Source organism: Phalacrocorax carbo, chromosome 5 (genome assembly GCF_963921805.1).
Source record: "Phalacrocorax carbo chromosome 5, bPhaCar2.1, whole genome shotgun sequence".
NCBI lineage: Eukaryota > Metazoa > Chordata > Aves > Suliformes > Phalacrocoracidae > Phalacrocorax > Phalacrocorax carbo.
In genome coordinates, this window is record NC_087517.1 from 2,482,189 (window position 1) to 2,504,909 (window position 22,721).

The 22,721-nt window shown below is 44.6% G+C and overlaps 2 protein-coding genes across 3 annotated transcripts in view; both read right to left on the reverse strand.

Moving 5' to 3' along the window:
- The window catches only part of RIF1 (replication timing regulatory factor 1), a 37,726-nt gene extending 32,663 nt beyond the window's left edge, over positions 1 to 5,063 (reverse strand). Inside the window, exons 1-5 of one of the 2 annotated variants that reach the window (XM_064450947.1) lie at positions 4,834 to 5,063; positions 3,724 to 3,802; positions 2,958 to 3,054; positions 1,407 to 1,537; positions 892 to 986 (exon numbers count right to left, since the gene is read on the reverse strand). In XM_064450947.1, coding sequence (XP_064307017.1) covers positions 892 to 986; positions 1,407 to 1,537; positions 2,958 to 3,054; positions 3,724 to 3,802; positions 4,834 to 4,940 — 509 coding nt within the window. In that variant the 5' untranslated portion in view covers positions 4,941 to 5,063. The remainder of the gene's footprint in view (positions 1 to 891; positions 987 to 1,406; positions 1,538 to 2,957; positions 3,055 to 3,723; positions 3,803 to 4,833) is intronic. The other variant, XM_064450946.1, reaches the window with a different exon arrangement.
- A 2,695-nt stretch (positions 5,064 to 7,758) lies between these two features.
- Positions 7,759 to 21,401, reverse strand: TNFAIP6 (TNF alpha induced protein 6). Its single transcript, XM_009503655.2, has 6 exons — positions 20,721 to 21,401; positions 14,548 to 14,685; positions 13,042 to 13,203; positions 10,666 to 10,894; positions 9,568 to 9,608; positions 7,759 to 8,854 (listed from the first exon to the last, which is right to left on the reverse strand). Exons 1-6 carry the CDS (start codon positions 20,812 to 20,814, stop codon positions 8,691 to 8,693), a joined length of 828 nt encoding a protein of 275 aa, XP_009501950.1. The 5' UTR covers positions 20,815 to 21,401; the 3' UTR covers positions 7,759 to 8,690.
- Between the last annotated feature and the right edge of the window lie 1,320 nt (positions 21,402 to 22,721).

Below are 22,721 nucleotides of genomic sequence, written 5' to 3' on the forward strand. Positions count from 1 at the left end.
GCCATAGGCCCACTGTATCCCCAGTCTTCCTTTTACTGTTGATGTATTTAAAGAAGCCCTTCTTGTTATCTTTGACATGCACTGCCAGATTTAATTCTAAGTGGGCCTTGGCCTTCCTCGTCGCTTCTCTGCACGCCCTGACAACATTCCTATGTTCCTCCCACGTGGCCAGTCCCTTTTTCTACATACTGTGAACCTCCTTCTTCCACTTGAGTTTCTCCAGAAGCTCTTTGCTCATTCATGCAGTACTACTCATCCATGTAGTAAAGGTACAAGCTCAATATATTTACTGATAAAGAAATTAAATTAATACTAAGTAAAGATAAAATTTTACTATTCTAGTGACCAAAACAACGCACTCTTGTTGGTGTTGGTCCTAAAAAGTCACCTTTGGATTTAAACAGTAGCCTCAGCAGTGTTACAAGAAACACAGCAGTAAAATTTGTAAAGCACCAGGGAGACATTTTTAAATACAACTCCATATAATGGGCTGAGAATCTCAACCAGGTAGGGTCTGAAAATGAGAACGTAGAATGTAACTTGTGAAGCGCACATGAGACTTTAGAAATAATTCCTAATAAGCCATTAAAAATGAAAGCAATGACAGTTTATCTAAATATTGACTACCTTTGTGTCAGAATTGGTTGCTACATTATCACTAAAAGAATATTTTGCAAAAGAAGCAGTTCAGGAGAACCACTGGGAGAGAGACAGAAGCAGAGATGATAGCTCACACGATTTCACCCTGTTCTAGTGACTGTAATACCAAACACTGAGAGAACAGTCTTAAACATATTGAAAGATTCAAAGAGCATTCAAAAAATTTCTTTCAACCTTTTTCAAAAAAAAAAAAGCACCTATTTTAACACTTTACTATCACAGTGCACATACCGTATAACAACATTTAGTGCTTCATATTCAACGACCATAGACTGTACATCTCCTTTACTAAGTATTGTTTCCAGGGTAGAAATAATATTGGACACCTGAGGAAATAAGAGAACATTAGAGCGAGCAGCTAAATACAATTATTTCCATGAGGAGCTGGAATTATGAAATTTTGTTTCCCAGGACTGCGTCCCGTATTTGGATTATGCTGGGTCTAGTTTTAGGGTTAGGGCTCTAACCAAACTGGAGTATTCACAACATTTTTCCCCTGTGCTGCTGCACTGGCATCTAGTAGAACTGCTTACTCAGCAGCTTCTCATTCAAGAGAAGGAGTAATTTGTTAGCTCTTTTCTCCCTTACAATTTTTCCAAAATTTAGGTCCTATATTTGGGCATCAAATTTAATGGAAAATGACCTTTAGATTCAAAAGCTACTGAGTTGAGAGTGACCAATAGATTGCACAAGCCTCATCTCCCTAGGAAATCAGGCAACACAAAAGAAAAAGTGAAGAAACTTACCTCCTTTTTAACAATTTCAGAAGGAAATGCCTGCTTAGAGATCACCCAAAGTGCCCGAGTGCGAGCGTTTTTGTCTGAAGTTTTTACAGCAACACTGTTCACCATGGAAAGCAAACCTCGTATTTCAGTGGCTGAAAGCAGAACACGCAGCACTCAGATTCTCTTCATGCCATTCTAGTCAGCTTCTTAGCAAGTTTCAGGTCATTTTGCTCAGTTAACATTATTAAAGATTCATTCAACTATAAGTCCCAATGGTCATAATTTCATGTCTTAAACATTACTTTTTGGCAATTTTTTGAAATGTCTCTCAAAATAAGCTAGCAAAAAAAGGCTCAGAATGTATTCATATAGATACCATTAACCTAGTGTACCTATCCTTTATAAGAAACCAGGAAAACAAAGCTAGAAGACAAATTTACCTAAAAACGCTAGAGCTAAAAATTAAATACTTAATTATTCAAATCTTCTTGGATTTCAAATTAATTTAGCAGCACTTTGGTCAAGTCACTGCTATACTGACACGTATAAATTCATTCTAGGGTCTTCAAGAGGCTTTACTATTAAAGAGGGCAGTAAAGTGGTAACTGAGGTAACAGCAAGCTCATTACACAAAATAGAATAAGGCTAACATAAGGACTTAAATGCAGCTAAGAAGACGGATGGAGAAATCATATATTCCTTTAAAACTCAAAACTAATAAAGCCTGACTTCTTACAAATTTGGGCTTTGCGGGTAAATAACCTCACTATCGGAGAAGCATAAACTCACACACATTCCTTCCTCAATCAAGAGTACATACGCTTTTTGTCCTCTCTTAACTCTCCACTGTTTCCAGGACTTAATTATTTCCTGAAGCCTGACATTCTCTAACAAAATCAACTAATTTATCAACTGGCTAAAAAAAAGTTAAAGAGGGACCACACAGCCATTATTATGGATTCCTCATTGCCATAGGAAATCAGGCTAAAAATCTGAGTAATAGGAAAGCAGAGTGTGCTGGAAAGTGAGTAGCATAAATGAGGCAAATAATCAATTTCAATAAACAGAACAGCAATCACAAGAAAAAATGCTCCCTGCACGTCCACACACATGATTTTGTTCAGTCCTAGTGCACAGGCTCAAGTTCTCAGTAGCAAGACCTGTTCTTAAAGTGATTTAGCACTTTCTAGGAATGCAGGCTGTAAGACTTTGGATAGGGATACCCAAATTTTACAAATAAAAACAAACGCTCTTCATTCTTTTTCCACCTGGACATCTTTTTTTGATTAGTAATTCCACAAAACTAATTCCAGTACCTAACTGCTCCCAAAGCCTTTAATGAGACTAGAAGTTAGTAACACAGTATTAGCATAACAGCATGAAAAAGAATTCCAGGTTTTTGTGTACAAGATGGAATGAGTGAACTGATCACGCTGCTCACACTAGAGACAAAATCACTGCACCACTTGCAAACTGTAAACTTTGTCAAAATTGAAGTATATTCTAACAACGAAATAAAGAACCCTGATGTATACACACACATTACCAGCATCCACGCTGAAGGCTGCTTACCAGATAATTCAGATGTATTCTTTGGATTAAAAACGCAGAATCCTAACGCTTGTAATGCTGCATTATTTAGCTCCAGGTTTTGACTAGAAATGTGTGCCTGAAAAAAAAGTACATAAAGCCTCAGTTTACAGAAGGAGCTGTGAAGTATTGTCTTAATACCAACACTTCTGCTCAATGAAGTGAGAGCTGACAAAAGCAAACACTTGATGAAAAAAATGCATCCATGTAGAAAACCCTTCCCGATTTCATGCGCTCCAAATTAACAAAACTATTTGAGGTTCTGAAGACATTTTTGTTCTCTGTAATTTAGACATCTTTACTGCAGTAAGTTCTAAACATCCAAAGTTTTTACTTCTTCGCTTGTTACATATTATCACTTGACTCTGCAGTTGTTTTTAAACACCTAAAACAGAGGGGAAAAAAGATGGCTAAGAACAGTCTTTACGTTAATTTTCCAAAATATTTTGGCATTTACTGCATATTCCAAATTCCCTGAACTGTTTCTAAAGGCAGATAGAACACATTATCTTTTCTGCCTGGCAGATCAGATTTGACTGCATACCACAGCCTGAACACATCCAAGACCCTGTATTTTGTTTTTTCTGCAGTAATTTCTAATAACGTGAAAGATCTATTTTGCCAAAAACCCTTACTGCTGTGTCACTAGCTTGAAATCAGACTCAAGTCTTACAATGGCCACTGGCCTTGACCACCTAAACATATCTTTGTTCACTGAAGCACAGAAAATTGAATGGAAAAGACATACCTTAAACACTTTGCAAAGTTGAGGAAAGTGTTTTTTGACATCTGCAGTGAAATCTTTGCCATCCTCACCCGTCAAGCGACTTTAGGGAGCAGAAGGGAAAACAAGCAATATTCACGGGTTAAACATGTTATAACTGACATAACTTTAAACATCTAACACACAGTTAGTTAATACCGAACCACTTCTTTCCTTAGAGAGCTAAAACACAACAACGAAGAAGGTAAAGAGCAAAAATGCCAGTCACCAGATAGTCTGACATGTCAGTAAAATAGTGTTACAAAGTACACACGTCCCAATATACTGGCAGAGAGAAGAGACTAGTGACCCATTTTGTGCTTAAGAAGCACAAAAAAACCATTAAGGACTTTCAATTTTGTCAACTTTTGTAACTACATTTAAAGTGAATATGCAAACTTTAAATTGCTGCTAAAAGTTAGATAAACTTTCCACAGAAATACATGAGCTTAAAAAGCACATTCCTCAAAGGCAGGTCTAGAAAGCAGCCCCCGCAGTCCAGGGAGGTTCTGGTTTGACAACGCCATTGCATATGCTAATAAATTCGAAAGATTCAGGTAAAAGCAGCACTTAATGGTTAAGAATCACCTTCCACAAAGAAATGCAAGTAAGACAGGATGATTCCATAACCCCACAACCACCCAAACCCCTAACCTCTCTAACCATACAGTTGGGAAGTTGCAGGTCTTCTTTCAGGAGGAAAAAAAGTTACTTCTCGACATTCCTTCGCCCACCCCCGCAGTTTCCCCAGGAAATGCAGAAGGGAGGCTCTCGGAGGAGCGGGCACTACAAAGGCGCCCTCCTCCCGCCTTCCCTCCCTCCCTCCCGGCGCCCACCGCTTCCCGCGGTCTCCAGCCGGCGCCCACGCAGCCCCGGGCCCTGCAGCTCCCCCCCCCCGCCGCCCCACTTCCCTCCCTGCTCCGCCCCGGCAGCTCCCGCGGCTCGCTCCCCCGGCCCGGGCCCGCACACCGCCGCCGGCCGCAGGGCGGCGGGGAGCCACGCGGGGCGAGGGCGGCCGCCGTCCCCTCAGACGGCGCGGCCCTCCCCGCTCCCCTCACGCCCGGTGAGGAGGAGGCGGCGGCGGCCCGCACTCACTTCACGATCGTGAGGTGAGCGTCGATGAGGTCTCCCGGCGGGGCGGCGGTGTCCTCCAGCGTCTCCAGCAGAGGCCGCAGGCTGGAGTGGGCGGCGGGAGCGGTCATGGTGAGGCGGGGCCGGGCGCCCTGCGCAGCCCAGCGCCGCCAGCCCCGGCCCTGCCGCCGCTCCTCCCGGCGCACCTCTCCCGCGGCAAGATGGCGGAGCGCGGGACCGGCGGCGCGCGGGACCGGGCTGCGCCGGCCCAGCCAATAGGAAGGCGGGAGAGGCGGGGCCGGCGGTCGAGCCGGAGAACATCGAGCGGCACCACACGTTTTCTCCGCGCGGGCGGAGCGCGGAGCGATGGATACCTTCCCGCGCCCGGCGGGCACCGCCCCCCGGCGGGCTCCGCCCCCCCGCCGCTGATTGGTCTGTGTCTCGCCTCAGGCGGTGCCGGCGCCGGCGAGTCCGCGGCGGTGGAGCCCATCAGCGCTGACCGTGTGTCTGTGGCTGGGCAAGGGGCTGCTCGGCGGGCACGCGGGAGCTCCGGCTCCACGGGAACCTGCCTGTGTAAACCCGGAATCCCTTAGGGCCCGATATTGTGGGTCGTAGAATTATAGAATCATTAAGGTTGGAAAAGACCTCTAGGATCATCAAGTCCAACCACCAACCCAACACCACCATGCTTCCTAAACCATGTCCCCAAGTGCCACCTCTACAGTGTTTTTGAGCACCCGCAGGGACGGTGACTCCCCCACCTCTCTGGGCAGCCTGTGCCAGGGCCTGACCGCTCTGGCAGGGAAGACATTTTCCCTCATATCCAACCTAAACCTCCCCTGACGCAGCTTGAGGCCGTTCCCTCTCGCCCTGTCACTGGTGACTTGGGAGCAGAGACCAGCCCCCCCCTCACTCCAGCCCCTCTCAGGCAGCTGCAGAGAGCGAGAAGGGCTCCCCTCAGACCCCTCTTCTCCAGGCTAAACCCCCCCAGCCCCCCCAGCCACCCGCAGCACACTTGTGCTCCAGACCCTGCCCCAGCCCCGCTGCCCTTCTCTGGACACGCTCCAGCCCCTCAAGGGCCTTCTTGTCCCGAGGGGCCCAAACCTGAGCCCAGCATTCGAGGTGGGGCCTCCTCAGGGCCGAGCACAGGGGCCCCATCCCTGCCCGGCCCCTGCTGGCCACACCAGTGCTGACACAAGCCCGGGGGCTGGTGGCCTCCTTGGCCACCCGGGCACTGCTGGCTCATGCCCAGCCGGCTGTCAGCCAGCACCCCCAGGGCCTTCTCCGCCGGGCACTTCCCAGCCCCTCTGCCCCGGGCCTGGAGCGTTGCCTGGGGCTGGTGTGACCCAAGGGCAGGACCCAGCGCTTGGCCTTGTTAAACCTCACACAACTGGCCTCAGCCCATCGATCCAGCCTGTCCCGGTCCCTCTGCAGAGCCTTCCTGCCTTCCAGCAGATCAACACTCCCGCCCAACTCGGTGTCATCTGCAAACTGACTGAGGGTGCACTTGATCCCCTCATCCAGAGCTGGCCCCAACACTGAGCCCTGGGGAACACCGCTTGTGGCCGGCCGCCAGCTGGGTTTAGCTCCACCACCACAACTCTCTGGGCTCGCCCATCCAGCCAGTTTTTACACAGCGAAGAGTACACCTGTCCAAGCCATGAGCTGCCAGCTTCTCTAGGAGGATGCTGTGGGAGACGGTGTCAAAGGCGTTGCTAAAGTCCAGGCAGACACATCCACAGCCTTTCCCTCATCCACTAGGCGGGTCCCTGGTCACGCTGTGGAATGTGTAGCCCCACAGCCATTTCTAGAGGGTTTTTTTTGATGACCAGTAGGTGCGGGATTTCCAAATGGTGAGCAAAAGTGAGTGCAACAGGAAGCACCCAGGGTGTTCACCCCCCGCCATGGCTGTAGCACCAAGTGCTGCCCAACATCCGCCACCATCATCTCCAGGTGGAACAACATTAGCACTTAGCTGTGCACTGTATATCCCATCTCATGGTAAAGCCACTGAGAGGGTATGAGTGACGGATGTGTGAATACATCAGGGCATATATGGGTGTAATATGAAATAATGGCACTGGCAGCAAATCTGAAGTGCAGATAAACCCATTTCTCAGGGGCAGACATAGGCCCGAGCAGTAACGTTAATGGTAGGCTCTTTCTTTCTTAGTGACCTGCAGGGCCTCTTAGTGGCGTTGGAGATGCTTAGCAGGAGTGCCTGTTCTGGAAAGAAGCTCTTGCCAAACAGTGTCACCCTCTGGCTCTGTGGGGGTTTCCAGACAGGCAGATATTTCCTGTGCGCCCCTTGGTTCAACACCTGTTGCCTCTCAATTAAAGACAAAACAACAACAAAAAAAAAGAAACCCAAACCAACAAAAAAACACTCTAGGTCATAAACAAAATGGTAACAATTGTCTTAATGTGTTTTTCCTTATTAAAAAACAATTTTGCCGATCCTGGAGAACTGGATTGACATTTTATACATAACAGGAGGATGTAAGCAGGTTTATTCAAACCACCAGGTGGCAGGATTAAAAAGCACCAGGAGATTTTAGGTGCGGCTTGATCCCATTGAACCTAGTGACACGAACCTTTGTTTCCTAGCGCGCGCTCCCATGAAGCACGAATAAAGTGTTGGAACTGACAGGGAGAGAAGCTGCAGTGCTAGGTGCAAGATTGTTCTCCAGTATAGCCAGGAAGCAGGATTATATTCCCAGTGAAATTACAACAATAAAATTTCAAAGATTAAATAAATTTAAAGAACTGAGAATTAGAATAAACAAAGCAAAGATGGGTCTGATTAGCTTAAGATTCTCCTCTTGTGCAGAATTCTTTCTGAGGAATTCACAATGCTCCAAGCAAGAAAATAATTAACAGGAAGATTCTCAGGGGGCATTAGACTTCAGCAGATCTGGGGTCAGGAAAATATGCAGAGCGAAAGAAAGGAACTCTTAAAACTTATTTACTGCTTTAAATCAAGGAAAATGTTTCAAAGCCTGAAAAGTTCTCAGGAAATAAAAAGAATTCATTGGAAACTCAACACGATTAAAACAGAGGTAGCTTTAATGCTGCTTCAGACTGAGGAATTTAAACTGAAGTTAAAAACATACGGAGAATGACTTATGTTCATCAATTCAAAATAGTACAGTCTTCTTAAAACCCGTGTAAACAACATAGAGCATCTCACCAGCATCTTCTGAACGGATTTGCTGGTACTCGGTTAGCAATTTCTTTTGGTGCTTCATCTCACCAGCTTTATTATCATGGCCCCGTCTTTCACTTCATTCCCTACTAAGTGAAATCAGAGAAGTGAAAGGACTTGAACATCTTTTCTCTGCATGAGGAAACCCTGGCAAAATTCACTGAGTAGTTTCTGATTCATCTGACAACAAAATTATGATGATAATATCATTGATTCTGTGCTGTCCATGCTGCTTGCCAGTCTTCTGACTTCAGACAATTACATGGGTGACACTAGGCCACCCACAAGATAAATTTCTGTATCTCTAGAATAAGCTTACTCTACAGGAAAATAAGGATAGCATATTAAATTTAAAAATAATTGAAATGGTCACACCAAAAGTTTGTTCAAATGATGCAAGAAATGAGGAGAAGGACCAGTTTATATAGAAAAATAATTTTTAAATCTTTGGTAACAATGAATTCTTCAGATTTTTTACAGTACTCGTAACCTAAAAGTAGTCTGTTATTCATGTAAGTATATTTTATAATTTATTTCCTAGTATACTCTATTAACAAAACTTACATAAAATCAGGACATAAGAAGTTAGAAAGATATGGAGAAAATGTCTGAAGAAACACGTATCTGAACGGGGTTCTAAAACATGTTTCTGAATGAGTGTATCTCATTAGTCTGCTCACATAATACCAAATTTTCCAGATAAGAAGTTTGGTTTAGCTTGGGATGTTGTATTCTTCCCGTCACTCGGCTTTGAAGGCATGTCCATAGTAACATATCTAATCTGAAAACCACCGGCAGTCACTGAGGCATCTGTCAAAAACTTCAAGGTCATAACATTGCCTGGGATAAGAGAAAGGAAAACAAAGGTTACGTTTTTGGGTGGCATACAAATGTGATATTTCAGAGTTATTTTAAAAGTGCTCTTTCTTGCTTGCTTCTGAGACCTTTAGAGCAATCCACCTGCATCAGGGGAGGTTTAGGTTGGATATTAGGAATAGTTTCTTCCCTGCCAGAGCGGTCAGGCCCTGGCACAGGCTGCCCAGAGAGGTGGGGGAGTCACCATCCCTGGGGGGGTTCAAAACCCATGCAGATGTGGCACTTGGGGACATGGTTTAGGAGACCTGGGGGTGTTGGGTTGGGGGTTGGACTTGATGATCCTAGAGGTCTTTTCCAACCTCAACTATTCTATGAAATGAGTAAAATTGGTGCGTGAAGGTTGTGTGCGTAGGTAGGGCTCCGTCACTGATTACAGGGCTGCTGTACGAAGTAGCCTGTGTGAAAACTCCTTACGTGTGCAGGTGTACTGCCTCCGTGAGGCCAGCAGGATGCACCCTGGTTATCTTCTAACTAGACTTCTTTTCTTTTACCTTGATTTAGAAGGAACTGCATTGATGAAGGAGCATGCTGGCAGTTTTGAATAGCAGTTTATGACTTGCTGGCCACGAGGCAGGGACTGTGTCTGGACACCTTTACCGTATATTATTAGAAAGTAGGGACAACAGGTGACTTTGGCTGAATTTTTGTTTTTACCATAAAGAGTGCAACTATATTACCTGTGCTAATGATATCGTCCGGCAACTCATCTCCACAAAACCTGGAATAAAAGTATAAATGGTCATGACTAGAAGACCAGCAAATATGCCATACCTACACTGAGCGGTGGCTCCCGGGCTGTACTCTCCTTTGGAGCTGTGGCTCATGGGGCTGAACTGGTTATAGGTATTCAGTCTACGTAATTCTCCTCTATATGTTAAAGCAATTGCCTAAAAGATTCTTGTCATTATCTTCTAGTAAGGTTTAGGGGATGGAAAAATGCAGGAAACATTTTTCTATATGTGCAGGAAGTAAATGATGCAAAACAAGAAAAAGCAATTTAACACAGGGTTAAGGAAAAGAACAATGGCCCAAGACTAAGAAAGGGAGAACATTGTCAAGAAAAACATTTCAAATGATCTGTAAAGGCAAAACAAATGCACTATATCCTTGCTTTGCTACACGTGATTTGTAGAGAGGATGTGAAAAGTGGCAGGAATTGGGGAATGGTTTTTATCACTTTATCAGGTTTATTTTTCATTCTGGAAAACTGAGGTACTTCATCCCAAAATATGAATGCTAAAGGACAAGAGAAAATATGACATCAAAGAAAAAAACAAAGTGAGAATTAAGCAAAGAGGGAAACTAAATCTAGTAAGAGAAGTGATGTGTAACACCTGTCTAATATTGTTAGAAAAGGTTTTACTTCTGTAGCAAAGAGTAACTTAAATACATTTTTACTAACAGTTTAACACCCCACCTCCCTCCTTTCAATTAAAGCAAATACAAAATACTGTTTGAGATTGCTTGGAGTTCCTCCTGTAAAATGAAGAGAATTAAGATAAGCAGCTAACTAAAAAGCCTTGCAGCTTGCTTTCATGCAATTTACCAAGGCAGAAAAGGGCAAAGCGCAATTCTCTGCCACTCTTTACAGGCCTGTGTTAATGACAGCAAAGTAAATTGCCAGGAAAGATAAGTCAGGTTCCATTGGTACAAGTATTACGGGCGTATCAGAGGTGCTAATTGGGTAAGGTAATACAGTGTTCTTCTGCAGTACTGTTCTGGGGAAAAAATTACATCATTTTATTATTTGCATATTAAAGCTGGAATTGCTTTACCTGCCCACAAAGCCATTGATATCATCATAGCTGTCGTAGACTTCCAAGAAATCAGCCATACAAGCAATGTCGTCTTCAACATCAAACTCTAGAAACTGTAGGTGAATACGTTGTCCATACTTTACTCTAATATGCCAGTAGCAAATTTGATCATTTTCATACTCATTTGGGTAGCCTGGTGACTTAAAAACGTGTTTCGAATCTGTGAAGACTCCACCACATTCTTTTCCTAAGAGAAAAAGAAGAACATTAGAGTTGAAGTATTCATTCTGGATGTTGCTGTGGTTTAAATCTTTGTGCACTTTGACCCGGCACATCAGTAGAAAATCACATAGGAACACCCAGCGTGACAGAACTTCTCATACGTTTAAGCACTCAGCATTCACAAGAAGAGCCAGTCATTCCTAGCTTCTGGGAGCAGTTATTTTGGAAACAAGAGGCATGATCCAAAACTCACTAAATTCAGAGGGAAAGCTTTCATTGACTTCAGTGGACCTTGGGCCAGAGCTAAGTGTTTTATGTAAAAGGCATTTGGGGTTTCTGGCAATGTCAGACTCTAAGCTTTACAGCTGTACTTGCAAGTCATCCTGGCATTCAGTTTCATCCTTTCTTCTTCAAAAACCTCTTGAAAGTGTGTCTGCTACAAAAAAACTTTAAAAGGCCAGTGATCGCATACATCGCGCCGTACTCCCGTTACTGCTGCAGCTCTTCACTCCCTTTGGAACATCTCCTTTGGGACGAAAACCACTCGTTCCGGTTTGACTCAGTGGCCATTTGAACTTTAGCAGCTCCCTGACAGTGGGACCAACCAATTTGGGGACCTCACACTGCCTGACGAGGATTTGTTGTAGTTCCCCAAATTCAGACCCAGGAGAGGGGGAGGTACTTTCTAAGGGTGATTCAGGGCACGTGAGTTAGGGACCTTAAGCTGGATAGTCCGATTAACCCTATTAGTCTGTACGCTGTCAGCAAGTCCTGTACTTTTCAGCTCCAGATCATTGCTAGGTGGGATGTACGTTTCAAACATGCGAACAACTCCACTCTTGACACCTTTAGCATCCTAGAGAAGAGCACAGGCTCCCTGCAGTCAGAGATTTGTCGGTGTTCCCCCAGGCTGCTTTTTCTCCACCTGCAAACAGACAACTTGCCAGGCTTTGTAGCAGACTGTCCATCAAGGGTGAGTATATATCCTTTCAATGGGAGAGCCTCAAGCCGGCTGCTGAGTGTTGGCAGTTCTGGTTTCCCTTTGTCGTCTAAGGAAACAGTGCATTTGGAAAATAACTACCTCTCTTCCCGGAGGAGAAGGCTGACAAAGGAGAATGTCAGGCTGCCAGTTTACATGTGGTAATAATGAACGCAGTAGTCTCTCTTACAGTTCTCCTTGTATGCTGAACATCTGTGAACGTCCCCCACCCCACAGAGCTATTTGATTAACAACTGCCCAGCTAACATAAACAAGCTCAAGCCCCGTGAGCACAAGCAAAATGTGCACAGCTGTACAGACGTCATGGACAACTCCAACTTCTGGCTCTGCCAGGCAGGGTAGTACGCTTGGAGTAGTAGGGTAGCCAAGCACTGCACAAAGTTAAGCTTTGCTTTTCTTGTCGGTGCCTACTTTTTCTGTCTTCCCTGCTATATGAAGTGGTATCAAGCTAAACTGAAACAGTGGCCACATCAGTATTTCAGTCACCTGCGCTGTATTGACTGGAGGGGGATGGAGAGATGTTCCATATCTGGTGAAGCCTTGACAGTCGTGTTTGAGTCGTGCCTCCAGACCTGCTTTGGAGATCCACTTTTCTTCACCTAGTTACACGTGCACACAGAAACACACACAAGGCAATGCCGGGAGCTGGAACTGTCAGGTGTTTCGGTCCCAGGCACGGCATGCATTTTTAAAGTTGTTCTATCTCAGGCACAAGAGAGAAGGAATAAGGGTTAACGCTAAGTTTAGCCTGTTTACAGGCAAAATATCTGGGAAATGGTTCCCATGTTAAACACCTCAGATTAGTTATTTAAATAAAAACGCTCTTATACAAAACAAGACATTTGCACATCACGTTGGAAATATTACTTACCTCTTTAATCAACAACAGCATATCATTACATTTTTAGTTCCTGCAAGGACTTTGCTTAGGCCCAGGTATACATGGTACTGAGCTCTGAGCAGCCAGATCAGCTATAGGTAACGGTAGAGGGGCCTTGGTGCACAGCTCCAAATAAATTTGCGTCAATACGTGCCCCACCCTGTTCTCAGACAGTATATTTATGGTAGTGAAGCTACCTCGTTCAGAGCCTGGGTGCCTTTGTGCAGCCAGGGAGCATGGCGCTTAGGCATCATCTTAGACCCAAAGAGCAATGGATCATTTTTAAACGCACCATTAGGGTTGTAGCAGTAGGCATCCCATCTCTCGCTTCTGTTGAGGCGAATCCCGTAGTCAACAATACCGGTTCTTCCAAAGCCACAGTTGGCCCCAGCTTTTACTATGGGATAACCAACTCTGCCCTTTGCCATCCAGCCAGCAGCACACACGTGGAAACCTGCAACAGGGAGAAAATGAGACGTGGATGTGATAAATTGATCCCAGGCAAGAAACTCTGCTTTTTATTCAAGTAAGTAAAGCTTTACTCAAGCTGATCAATGACTTGCATGTAATTGGCCTAAAAGAAATTGAACTACAGGAAAGAACAGTACTTTGAGAGGATAATTTTAAACACAGAATATAAAATTGCATCGTGCTCTCCACAACATCATTATTGGTTCTTCATCTGAAAACAAAAATCAAATGCAGATGGACTATGTAGTTTCCTGGGTAGTGAGTCTTAAGTGCTGTACCAGCATTTGTAATCCAATTATATATTGGATGAGTTATGGAAGTGTGTTCTTTGTTTCCTTTTTGAAGCCATACAAATTTACTCAATCATATCTCAGGGGTTTGCAGCATTAAGTTCTGAGAATGAATAAAATACTACACACAAAAGACAGCTAGGAAAACAAAGTATTTACTTAAAATAGTTTCAATTTAAATTTAAATACCTGAAATGCCGCAAGTATCTCTTGCTAAACAAAAAGATCCTGTTAATGCATTTTGTGGCTGAGAACTTAAAAACAATAGCCAAAGAATGCAATGTTATTCACTGTCTGGTAGAGACCAATTCAATGTTTTCACCAGACGAACTGGAACATATTTGTGGCGTCCCTGGACTATGAGCTACTCAGAAGAGACAAAAGTACCCTTTTTGCATGTGTGCTGGTGCCGAGAGCCAGCTTCTGACTCAACGGCCTAGCCTGCAAATTTCTAGAGTGGAGGATATTTTCAATTGTTTGCCTAATGCTCTGAATGAATTAATAATTTCTTACTAGGAATCAAATAGAGATACAGTACAGCCCTCACTCAGCTCTGCTTTTCACTCCGAGCACACCACTCGCTCCCTCTCAGAGAAAACGTGGCTGGACTATACATGGAAACATCTTTGACCGATGATATGAAAAATAGCTAAGCACATTTACTATAGAAGCTCCCTGGGGATAAGGGCCTTCCGCTGCAGCCCCCAGCAGCCCCCAGGTGCTGGAGCTGGGGAGGTACTGCTGCTTCCCAGCTCAGCCAGATGGCTCTCCGCTAGGTGTTGCTGGTTCTGGGACTGTGCTGCAGCCAGAGCTCAGGGGGATGCCTAGCGCTGCGTGCAGATGTTATCCCTGACAGCTCTGTAGGTAGCGCAGTCATGCTCTGTGACGGAGGGGGGAAATCGCATGCAACTTGGGCAAAAATCCAGAGTGTTTACAAGTCTCTCGCTCCCAGAGTTCCTAACGTTCTTGAAAACACAAGACTGGCAACATTACGAATGAGTGATGTGAGAAGCAAATAGCCATGATTTTTATTGAACCTATTTTTCTTGCCGCCTCCAGCTGCTGATACGTGGCTAGATGTCCTCCCTCGTATTCACAGACTGCTTTTGCTTCCGCATAGGTGAGCTGGTACTTCCCAGAGCGCGACTCCCTGTGATACACTCCAGCTGCTCGTTCTGTGGGACCAAAGCAAGAAACCATTTCAGTATTGTGTCTCAGCTGGCCCGCCTTCCGGGGAGCTCTCACCACCTCCAGCAGTTTCCCCAAGACCGGCACTTTGGGCTACTGTCCAGGTGAGAAGAGAAACAAAATGTTCAGCTAGTAGCTGTGCCACTTGGAAAGCATCAGGAAAATATGTCCCTCCCAACCCAAAGGCATGTTTTTGCAACCCAAAGGTATGTTTTTGTTTGGGAGAAGTTTTGAACAACAGAGCTAGTCCGAGCTGGGTGAGTTTTTGAACAACAGAAAATCAACAAACGCAGGGAAGGACTCCCCTAGGACTACTCAGGAGGCAGTAGTTACGGGAACGATCGGCTGGTGTCAGCATCACTAGTTCCGTGTATCGTATCTGGCTCAGGGGAAGCTCCGTCTGGATTGCTATCACAGCATACTTTTGGATCTAACTCTAAGTGCCTTTGTAAGATGAATCAGAGCTTTGTTTTGACTCTCCAAGGAGGTTAAATCAGAGCTACTTGGATAGAGGAGAGGCAGAAATTAAAGGGAATAAAAATGTGAAATAAAAATATCTGAGCTTGTGTCACAAAGGGCAGGACCAGAACAATTGCTGGCTGACATTTTTGCTGCACAGAAAATTAATGCACTTTATTAATATTTTTTTTTCTTTGCTGTTACAAGTACAATATAAAGCAGCTTTCCAGGGAAACCTAGAAACTGGCAGTACTACTACAAGTTTTATAATCTTTTCAGGTTGCACTTGTCTGATGCCATATGTTTGGAAACCTGTCTCAGAACCAATCTGCACATCTAATCTGAACGGCGTTTTTGTTTAGTTCTTTCTTATATTTAGTATAATCTGGGAGAAATGTCTGTCTGTAGCTGTCACTGGTCAATGTGACTGAAAAAAGATGCAAAACAGGAAACCTTTTTAACAGTGGCTATTTGTACCATGGGAAAAAAAGAATGTCTTTTCTAGGGACGTCCTTAGAGTTGGTAGTTCTGGCAAGGTTAGGATACTTTTTAAAAAAACCATGGTCACCACTGAATTGTGGTTAGCAATGGTGAGAACCCTTAATAGCTACAGGAGGATGTTTGCCAATGTAGTTTTTGGACCCACGGTCACTGGCCTTGCGCCCAGTGAACTAACCAATATTGCTGACAATAGTCTGAGACAACTGAGAGCCGCTTTCAGCAGCATCGCTGGGAACATCACTGGCGTGGGCACGGGACAACGTGCAGTCCGTGGAAAAACCTTTCTGAAGAAGCCAGTGCCATTGCAAAGAAGAGTCACAACAACTAACAGCTGTGGCATAATGGCATGCTGTATTAAAAAAAAATAAATCTATTTTAATTATAAATTATTCATAGAAGTGTTATTTCTAATTCACTCAGTAGTCTGTCATGTCTAACCTGATAAATCCGCTCACTGCTTCTTTGCAGTACAATTGCATTGGATTCAGAACATGTGAATTGAAAATCTGAGTACTGCAGAAAATCGCACCGTTGAGCCTCACTGCACGCTCGGGACAACCTGGAATTGTCGTTACTGATCACTGCAGCTCACCGGGAAGCGAACTGAAAGGTGAATTGTAAAACACAGACTGTAGTCTTTGGGATCAGCTCAGCTGCAGAGTCAAAGAGTTAAGGGGCCACTGAACTGAAGGTTTGTCACCTCAGCAAAGGTGACCACTCACAGCCAAAGCAAGAGCCGTCTTACACCTTATGGCCGATAATGCTTGCTGGTGACAGCTCTCATCCCTGTGGCAGCCACCTTTGCAAGACCCACCCTGTTCCCTCCCTGCAACTGCTGCTGGATGTACCATCGGGGACCCAGGGGGAATCGCCAACTGTTTGGGCTCATTGCTCTTGGAGCTAAAAACCTGGCATTTTCGGTTGTTCTCCCGACTTTTTCACCTGGCAATATTGCCTTCAACTCTTACCCCTCGAAAAGTATCTACACCGCCTTATTGACACTAAAATGTATAAGTATGGACAAGCATCGTGTTTTTCAGAATATTGCTGGAAAGATCTGCTCTTCACAGTTTCTGCAAGGGCTGCTCTACCAACAGCAGCGCCACTGAGCCTTCGTGCAACGGCTTGGCGGGTGGTGTTACCCTGCTGAGAGCAATCACCGATCTGTATCTCTGTTATTCCTTTGTAACACGATTAAAGTAGCCTTCGGATAGAGGCACCACGCACATGTACTCCACCAAGCTTTGAGATTTAATGCTGGCTCGGTGTGTCACAGTTTAATTATACAGTATTCCCTAACAGTATATCCTAATTAACTAATCAGATCTTTCAGTGGCATTTTTGCCCCCTCCCTCTTGATTCCATTAGAGGCTGTGCAGAAAGATAAACTGCATCAGCAAAACCAGACCTAGATACTTCTTTTACTTATTACCTCGGTCCCATTGTACTTAGTAATTATTAGTGTATATTTACATATTTATATATCCATTTCTACATATATACACATATTCACAGTCATACATGAACACCCACCCACACGAGTTGCTATTAGCCTTTACAGAGGCGATGTCATGGCCGTGTAGATAAACCTGCATGAAATATTGTCTTCACTTGCAAGCACAAGTGCACGCTGACCTCTGTAAATGCGTACCCTTCGCGTGCCATGGGGCCAGCGCTACAGAGTACGGCGTGTCCCAGCCTCAGCTGGGCGTCTTCCCTGATGGGGGATTCTGCTTGAAGGCCGCTCTCATTATCTGACCTGCCTGAAGTCACCTCTTCCCGGACAAGAGTGAGAACTTCCAGCAAAATTCTTTCCTTCTTTGCCTGAAAACCTGCGTATTGGGACTGTTCTCTCAGGGATTTCTCCACCCACTTTTCTTCTGTGGCTCTTACTCAAAAGGTCACGGGTTACATGGCTGACAGGACATGTTTCTTCCAACTCATGTTTCTTAAAATCTCTCCTTGAAGTCCAGAGACAGCAGGATCCTGCGAGGACAGTGACCCTCTACTCACCCACAGCAGTAGGAGATGGTACAATGTAGGCAACCTCTTCTTCACAAACACACAAGCATGAAAATTGGCCTAATAAAGTGCCATCAAAATGCATGACACAAATACTAAATGCTAAATAAAAAGAAATATTTACCTTTTAAGCAAAACATGGCCGTGTAGAGTTACTGGCAGGGGCCTCTGCTAACACGCAGGGTCATACGCCGAGTACTCCACCAAATGGGGTAGGTACGGCCCCTACGCCGCGCAGACACAGGGTCTGCGAACGGGGCTGAAATTCTGAACACAAAGAGTGCAGCAGCTGTCCTGGCAAACCTACTGCGTGGCACTAAGACCTGGCACTCAAATAAGTGTATGAGCATATCTGGGCAAGACGGCTCCAATCCTCTCATCAGTTTACAATAAACCTTTGGTTATAATGTGCTTGTGTCAAAAATGAGCAACAAAAACATTCCGTTCACAGAAGAAAGACATTGACAGGAAGGTGATTCAGACAGCTGCAGCAGGACTGCGTGCTTACTGCGAAAACAAGAGCTGTTTTGTCACAAGAAAGAAGGTAAAAAGACATGAGCATTTCTGGACCAGCATTAATTGAAGATTTCATATTTGTGCTCATGATTTGTTGAGGAAGAAAGGCAAACTGGAAATGTCCCTTCATTTTCAGTTTGGTCTTGATAGTGCTTGTCAGAAGAAGAGGAGATAAGCAAAGCTTGGATGTCACTGGGCATTCCTAGGTTTTATTCAGGAGAGAGGGGGGTCTTGCCTTAATGCTGGTGCATAGTGAGTATGAGATTGGGGTTACTTGTTTTACTGTTCAAGTTACACTTTTTTTTTTTAAATACCAAGATACATATATTGGATGGCTGTGATTTTGCCAAAGTTTTCTTCATTTATATCTAATGTCACCACTTATATATAATGTCACTGAATTCCATTGGTAATTCAATTAACTGCATTTTGAGGGTTGTTTCAGTAATTTCATTGCTGTAGCTACAGTAGATGGTGCGTTTCTAAAGGAGCTTCAAAAGAGTCATGGGGATAAGAAAGCAGAGTGGTTATTTCCAAGTTGGCCACTGTGCTTCCAGATTTTACACGTGTTTGTTTATTTAGAGCAAGTCATCAGTTTTTACCCCATGGTTTATTTTTATTTACTCTCACGGTAAATGCTAAAGGTGTAGCAAAACATAATTTTATTATGCGTTCCAGTTAACACTCTGTTTCTTCATTTTAAAGAATTAGAAAATTTTTTGTTCAAATTTACTTCAATTCATAGAACTGCCTAAATGATCGCTGTTATCACAAATTCTCATTTATGTTGTGGAAGCCTCTAAAGGCTACATAGAATCACAGAAAGGTTTGAGTTGGAAGGGACCTTTAAAGCCCATCCAGTCCAACCCCCCTGCAGTGAGCAGGGACATCTTCAACCAGACCAGGTCGCTCAGAGCCCCGTCCAGCCTGGCCTTGGGTGTTCCCAGGGATGGGGCATCGACCACCTCTCAGGGCAACCTGGGCCAGGGTTTCACCACCCTCATAGTAAAAATTTTTTTCCTTATATCCAGTCTAAATCTACCCTCCTTCAGTTTAAAACCAGCTGGTTGCAGCAGTCAGGTGGATACGCCAATATTTGCAATAAAACACCCAGGACCCATTCTCTGTGCAAGCAGCATGGTGTGTGCCTGGGCTCTCTTCCCCGTCACCAGGGTGTTCTCATCCAGGGATAGTCCGTGGCCCGGCTCTGCCCGGCGCTGCACAGGAGCGCTCTTTAGAAAACCACTGGCTGGCTGAGCGCAGAACTGTGCCAGGGAACATGAGCAACCCATCGCAGCCTGAATCAAATTCAACTTCTCTGTCCCTACTGTCAGGGCTCAACACAGCCTCAGCCCTACTTTTATCTTCCCTGTCTCCTTACTGTTATTCCAGCCAAGAATAGAAGCTTTGCTTGTTTCTCACACAAACCTCATCTCTGCCATCCTGGTTTTTTTCTTTTTGAATAGCAGCCACTTGAGGTGGTGCATGAAGCTGCCAAGCTGTCCTCCCTTAGAGCTCTCCCCCACCTGAGCACCTTCCGCAACTATGGGACACAGCAGGCATGTTCCAAGTTTCGAAGGAAAGAGAAGTCATTAAAAATGTGCAGTCAAATGGAAAACAATATAGATCTCCTTCTCGTTTGTGTTCCTGCTAGTTTACATGGTCCTCTGAGAAGGGACTGGAGGCACGTGGTTGCGGCACCAGCTAACAGAGCGTGGCCCTGGTCCCTCATGAAACATCTGGGCACAACAGAAACATGGACCAGCTACAGGAATTCCTTAAAATCCTTAAAGAAATACACAGCATTCTAGAGGGGATAAAGGAGTTTGTCAGTATTTGTCTATAAAACGGAGCACTCGGGGTGTGTTTTTGTTTCGCCATCCTTTATGTGACTGTATTCTGAATGTATTTTTCTGTTGTATTGGTTAATGATAAAGATCTGTAAAAGAACTCTAAGAGCTATTTAAACTTACTTGAGGTACAAGAAACTACTCCCACAGCATTTTCTGTAGCCCTTTTGAAATCTTCCCTCCACTGTTTAATGATGTGAACAAACCAACGGCCAAAACATATACATTTCCGTACTTTCCTAGAAACCTAGGAAATATTATCACTATTATTTCCAGACCATTTAGTTTCATATGTAGGACCCCAGGCATCTGAAGTACATTCATGCAGAAAGTAATTCATTCTGTTGGCAAATGTTTCTTTTCACACTCATTTTCCTTCATTAGAAGCAACTGTTATTTAACGCTGTTTTCACTTTAGCTCATGCTGTAGGAAAAGGCGTTCAGATGAAATATTCCACAACTACTTTGCACTTCAGGCAAATAGTAAAAATAGTGAGCTCATAAGGACAACGCTTACAGTCACTACTCAGATAAAATGATTGCCAGTTTCAGTGCGGGGTTTTGCTAATATTAATGCATGGCTCAATTTGGTATTGCTAGGTGCTCATCTTTACGCTGTTAGACAAACACAGTGACTTTTGCAGCAAAACATTCCCGATTAAATTGTTTCTTACCTAGCCAAATAGAGTTGTGCAGCACTCCGTCCTTGAATCCCCACGCTTCAGCCTTGTTCCACAGCAGGGCAGAAAAGAAAATTAGTGCAATCATCTCTTCCGAACTATAAGGCTGTAAATATTCCCTGTTAAAACACTAAAGGTAACCTCTGCTAGCAGCTGGCGAGATCCTATTGGAACATCTGGTAGCCAGACCTTAAATAGTGCTTTCAGCTGTGAGGTCAGCAAGCCTGCTCCAATTGTGCTTGCTGTAGTATTATTACACAATTAAATGTGATGTCTGCAGTCGTCCATGTGACTCCACTTTTGGCTCTCTTGATTCCCAGTGTGTCCAAGAAACCATTCTATCCCTCACTACTGCAGCACACATGAGCACTTTTCAAGCCAAAGTCTGTTCATTCTTCAGCCCTCACTGTCTTCAAATTCCACAAAACAATAAAACTAATAACCAGTCTATCTGCCTATAGCGTTTCCAGTCACACCATTTACAGGACCGAAGAGAATCACACATACTACCTCTCGTTCCCGTTTAAATATCCTGTTTTGTGGTACACAATGCGGATTTAATTTCACAGCGACCTAATTAATGAAAAAATTAAAGAAGAATATTTTGCATTGGCTATTTGAATTCCATTTCCCTCCATGGAATCTGTAATTGCAAGTCAAACTCCCAGATCAGCATAAAACTGCAAGTGTCAAAAACAGATACTCTTTGTTCAGCAAGTGGGAAGTAAAGCTAAAATCTTCCCCTCCAAACCACAGTTTAAAATCTGATTCATAGCGTGACAGCTGTCTGCTTGTCTTCCCTTCTGGCTGAAAGTGAATGCTGCAGCTGCTCGTTGTGCATGAGTGGGAGATTAGAAAGGGGGGAAGATGAGAGTATGGAAAATGGCCTGGTGCTCCGCTCTCCTGAGCAGCCATTGGAAGGCTCTGCTCTCCAGTTCTGATAACATTGGTAACTTCTGAGTCAGGAGCTACCGAAAAAAGATGTGCTAATACCATGAACACGATCAAATTAAAATAAATGAAAAGGAAAGGGTGGAGGACTCTGTGCCTACTCAAAAATATTTTACATAGATGACTTGTACAAAGGAGGAAGATATTCTTCATCACTCCAGCCTTAACATAAAGTGATGAATGCCGAGCTACATTGTGTACATGGACACACACGTACTCCTCCCACCTACAACCTGGGCAGTTGCAGAAAGGGAGAGCCTTTCCCCTGCATCAGAGTAGCAAGGCACCTTCCACCAAAATACCCGTGTCTTAGAATCATAGAACCATTAAGGTTGGAAAAGACCCTTAAGATCATCGAGCCCAACCGCTAACCTATCACTGCCGAGTCCACCACTAAACCATATCCTCAAGCACGACGTCTGCCCTTCTTTTAAATACCTCCAGGGATGGAGACTCCACCACCTCCCCGGGCAGCCTGTGCCACTGCCTGACAACCCTTTCGGTGAAGAAGTTTTTCCTAATATCCAACCTAAACTTTCCCTGGGGCAGCTTGAGGCCGTTTCCTCTCGTCCTATCGCTTGTTACTAGGGAGAAGACACCGACCCCCCCCTCACTACAACCTCTTTTGACCTGCTGCTCTGCAGCCCTCACTGATGACAGCAAACCTGTTCCTCCAATACAGTTCACCTATGTGTACCTTCCTGCCTCACCCGCTCGAGTCTGAATCTTCAGCGCACAGCAGTAGGTGTACAAGGTATTTATGTCTTCTCACTCCTGATAGTTAACTGAGGTGGTGGTGACAGCCTGGGACATGCACAGGTCAGTGGCTTATTCTCCTCTTCCCTGCCGTGAGCTATCACGGAGTGGGATGCTGGGACCAGGGATATTCCCTCCCAGTTTCTTCTCCAGTCTCTGCCGTACTGATTGTCCCACCACACTTTACAGCTCTTCTGCCAGCAAAACACGAAGGCACTCTCGAGACTTGTCTCATTGCACAGAGGTTGGAGCCCTACTGTTTCTTCTTTCTACATTTGAGGACTGCAG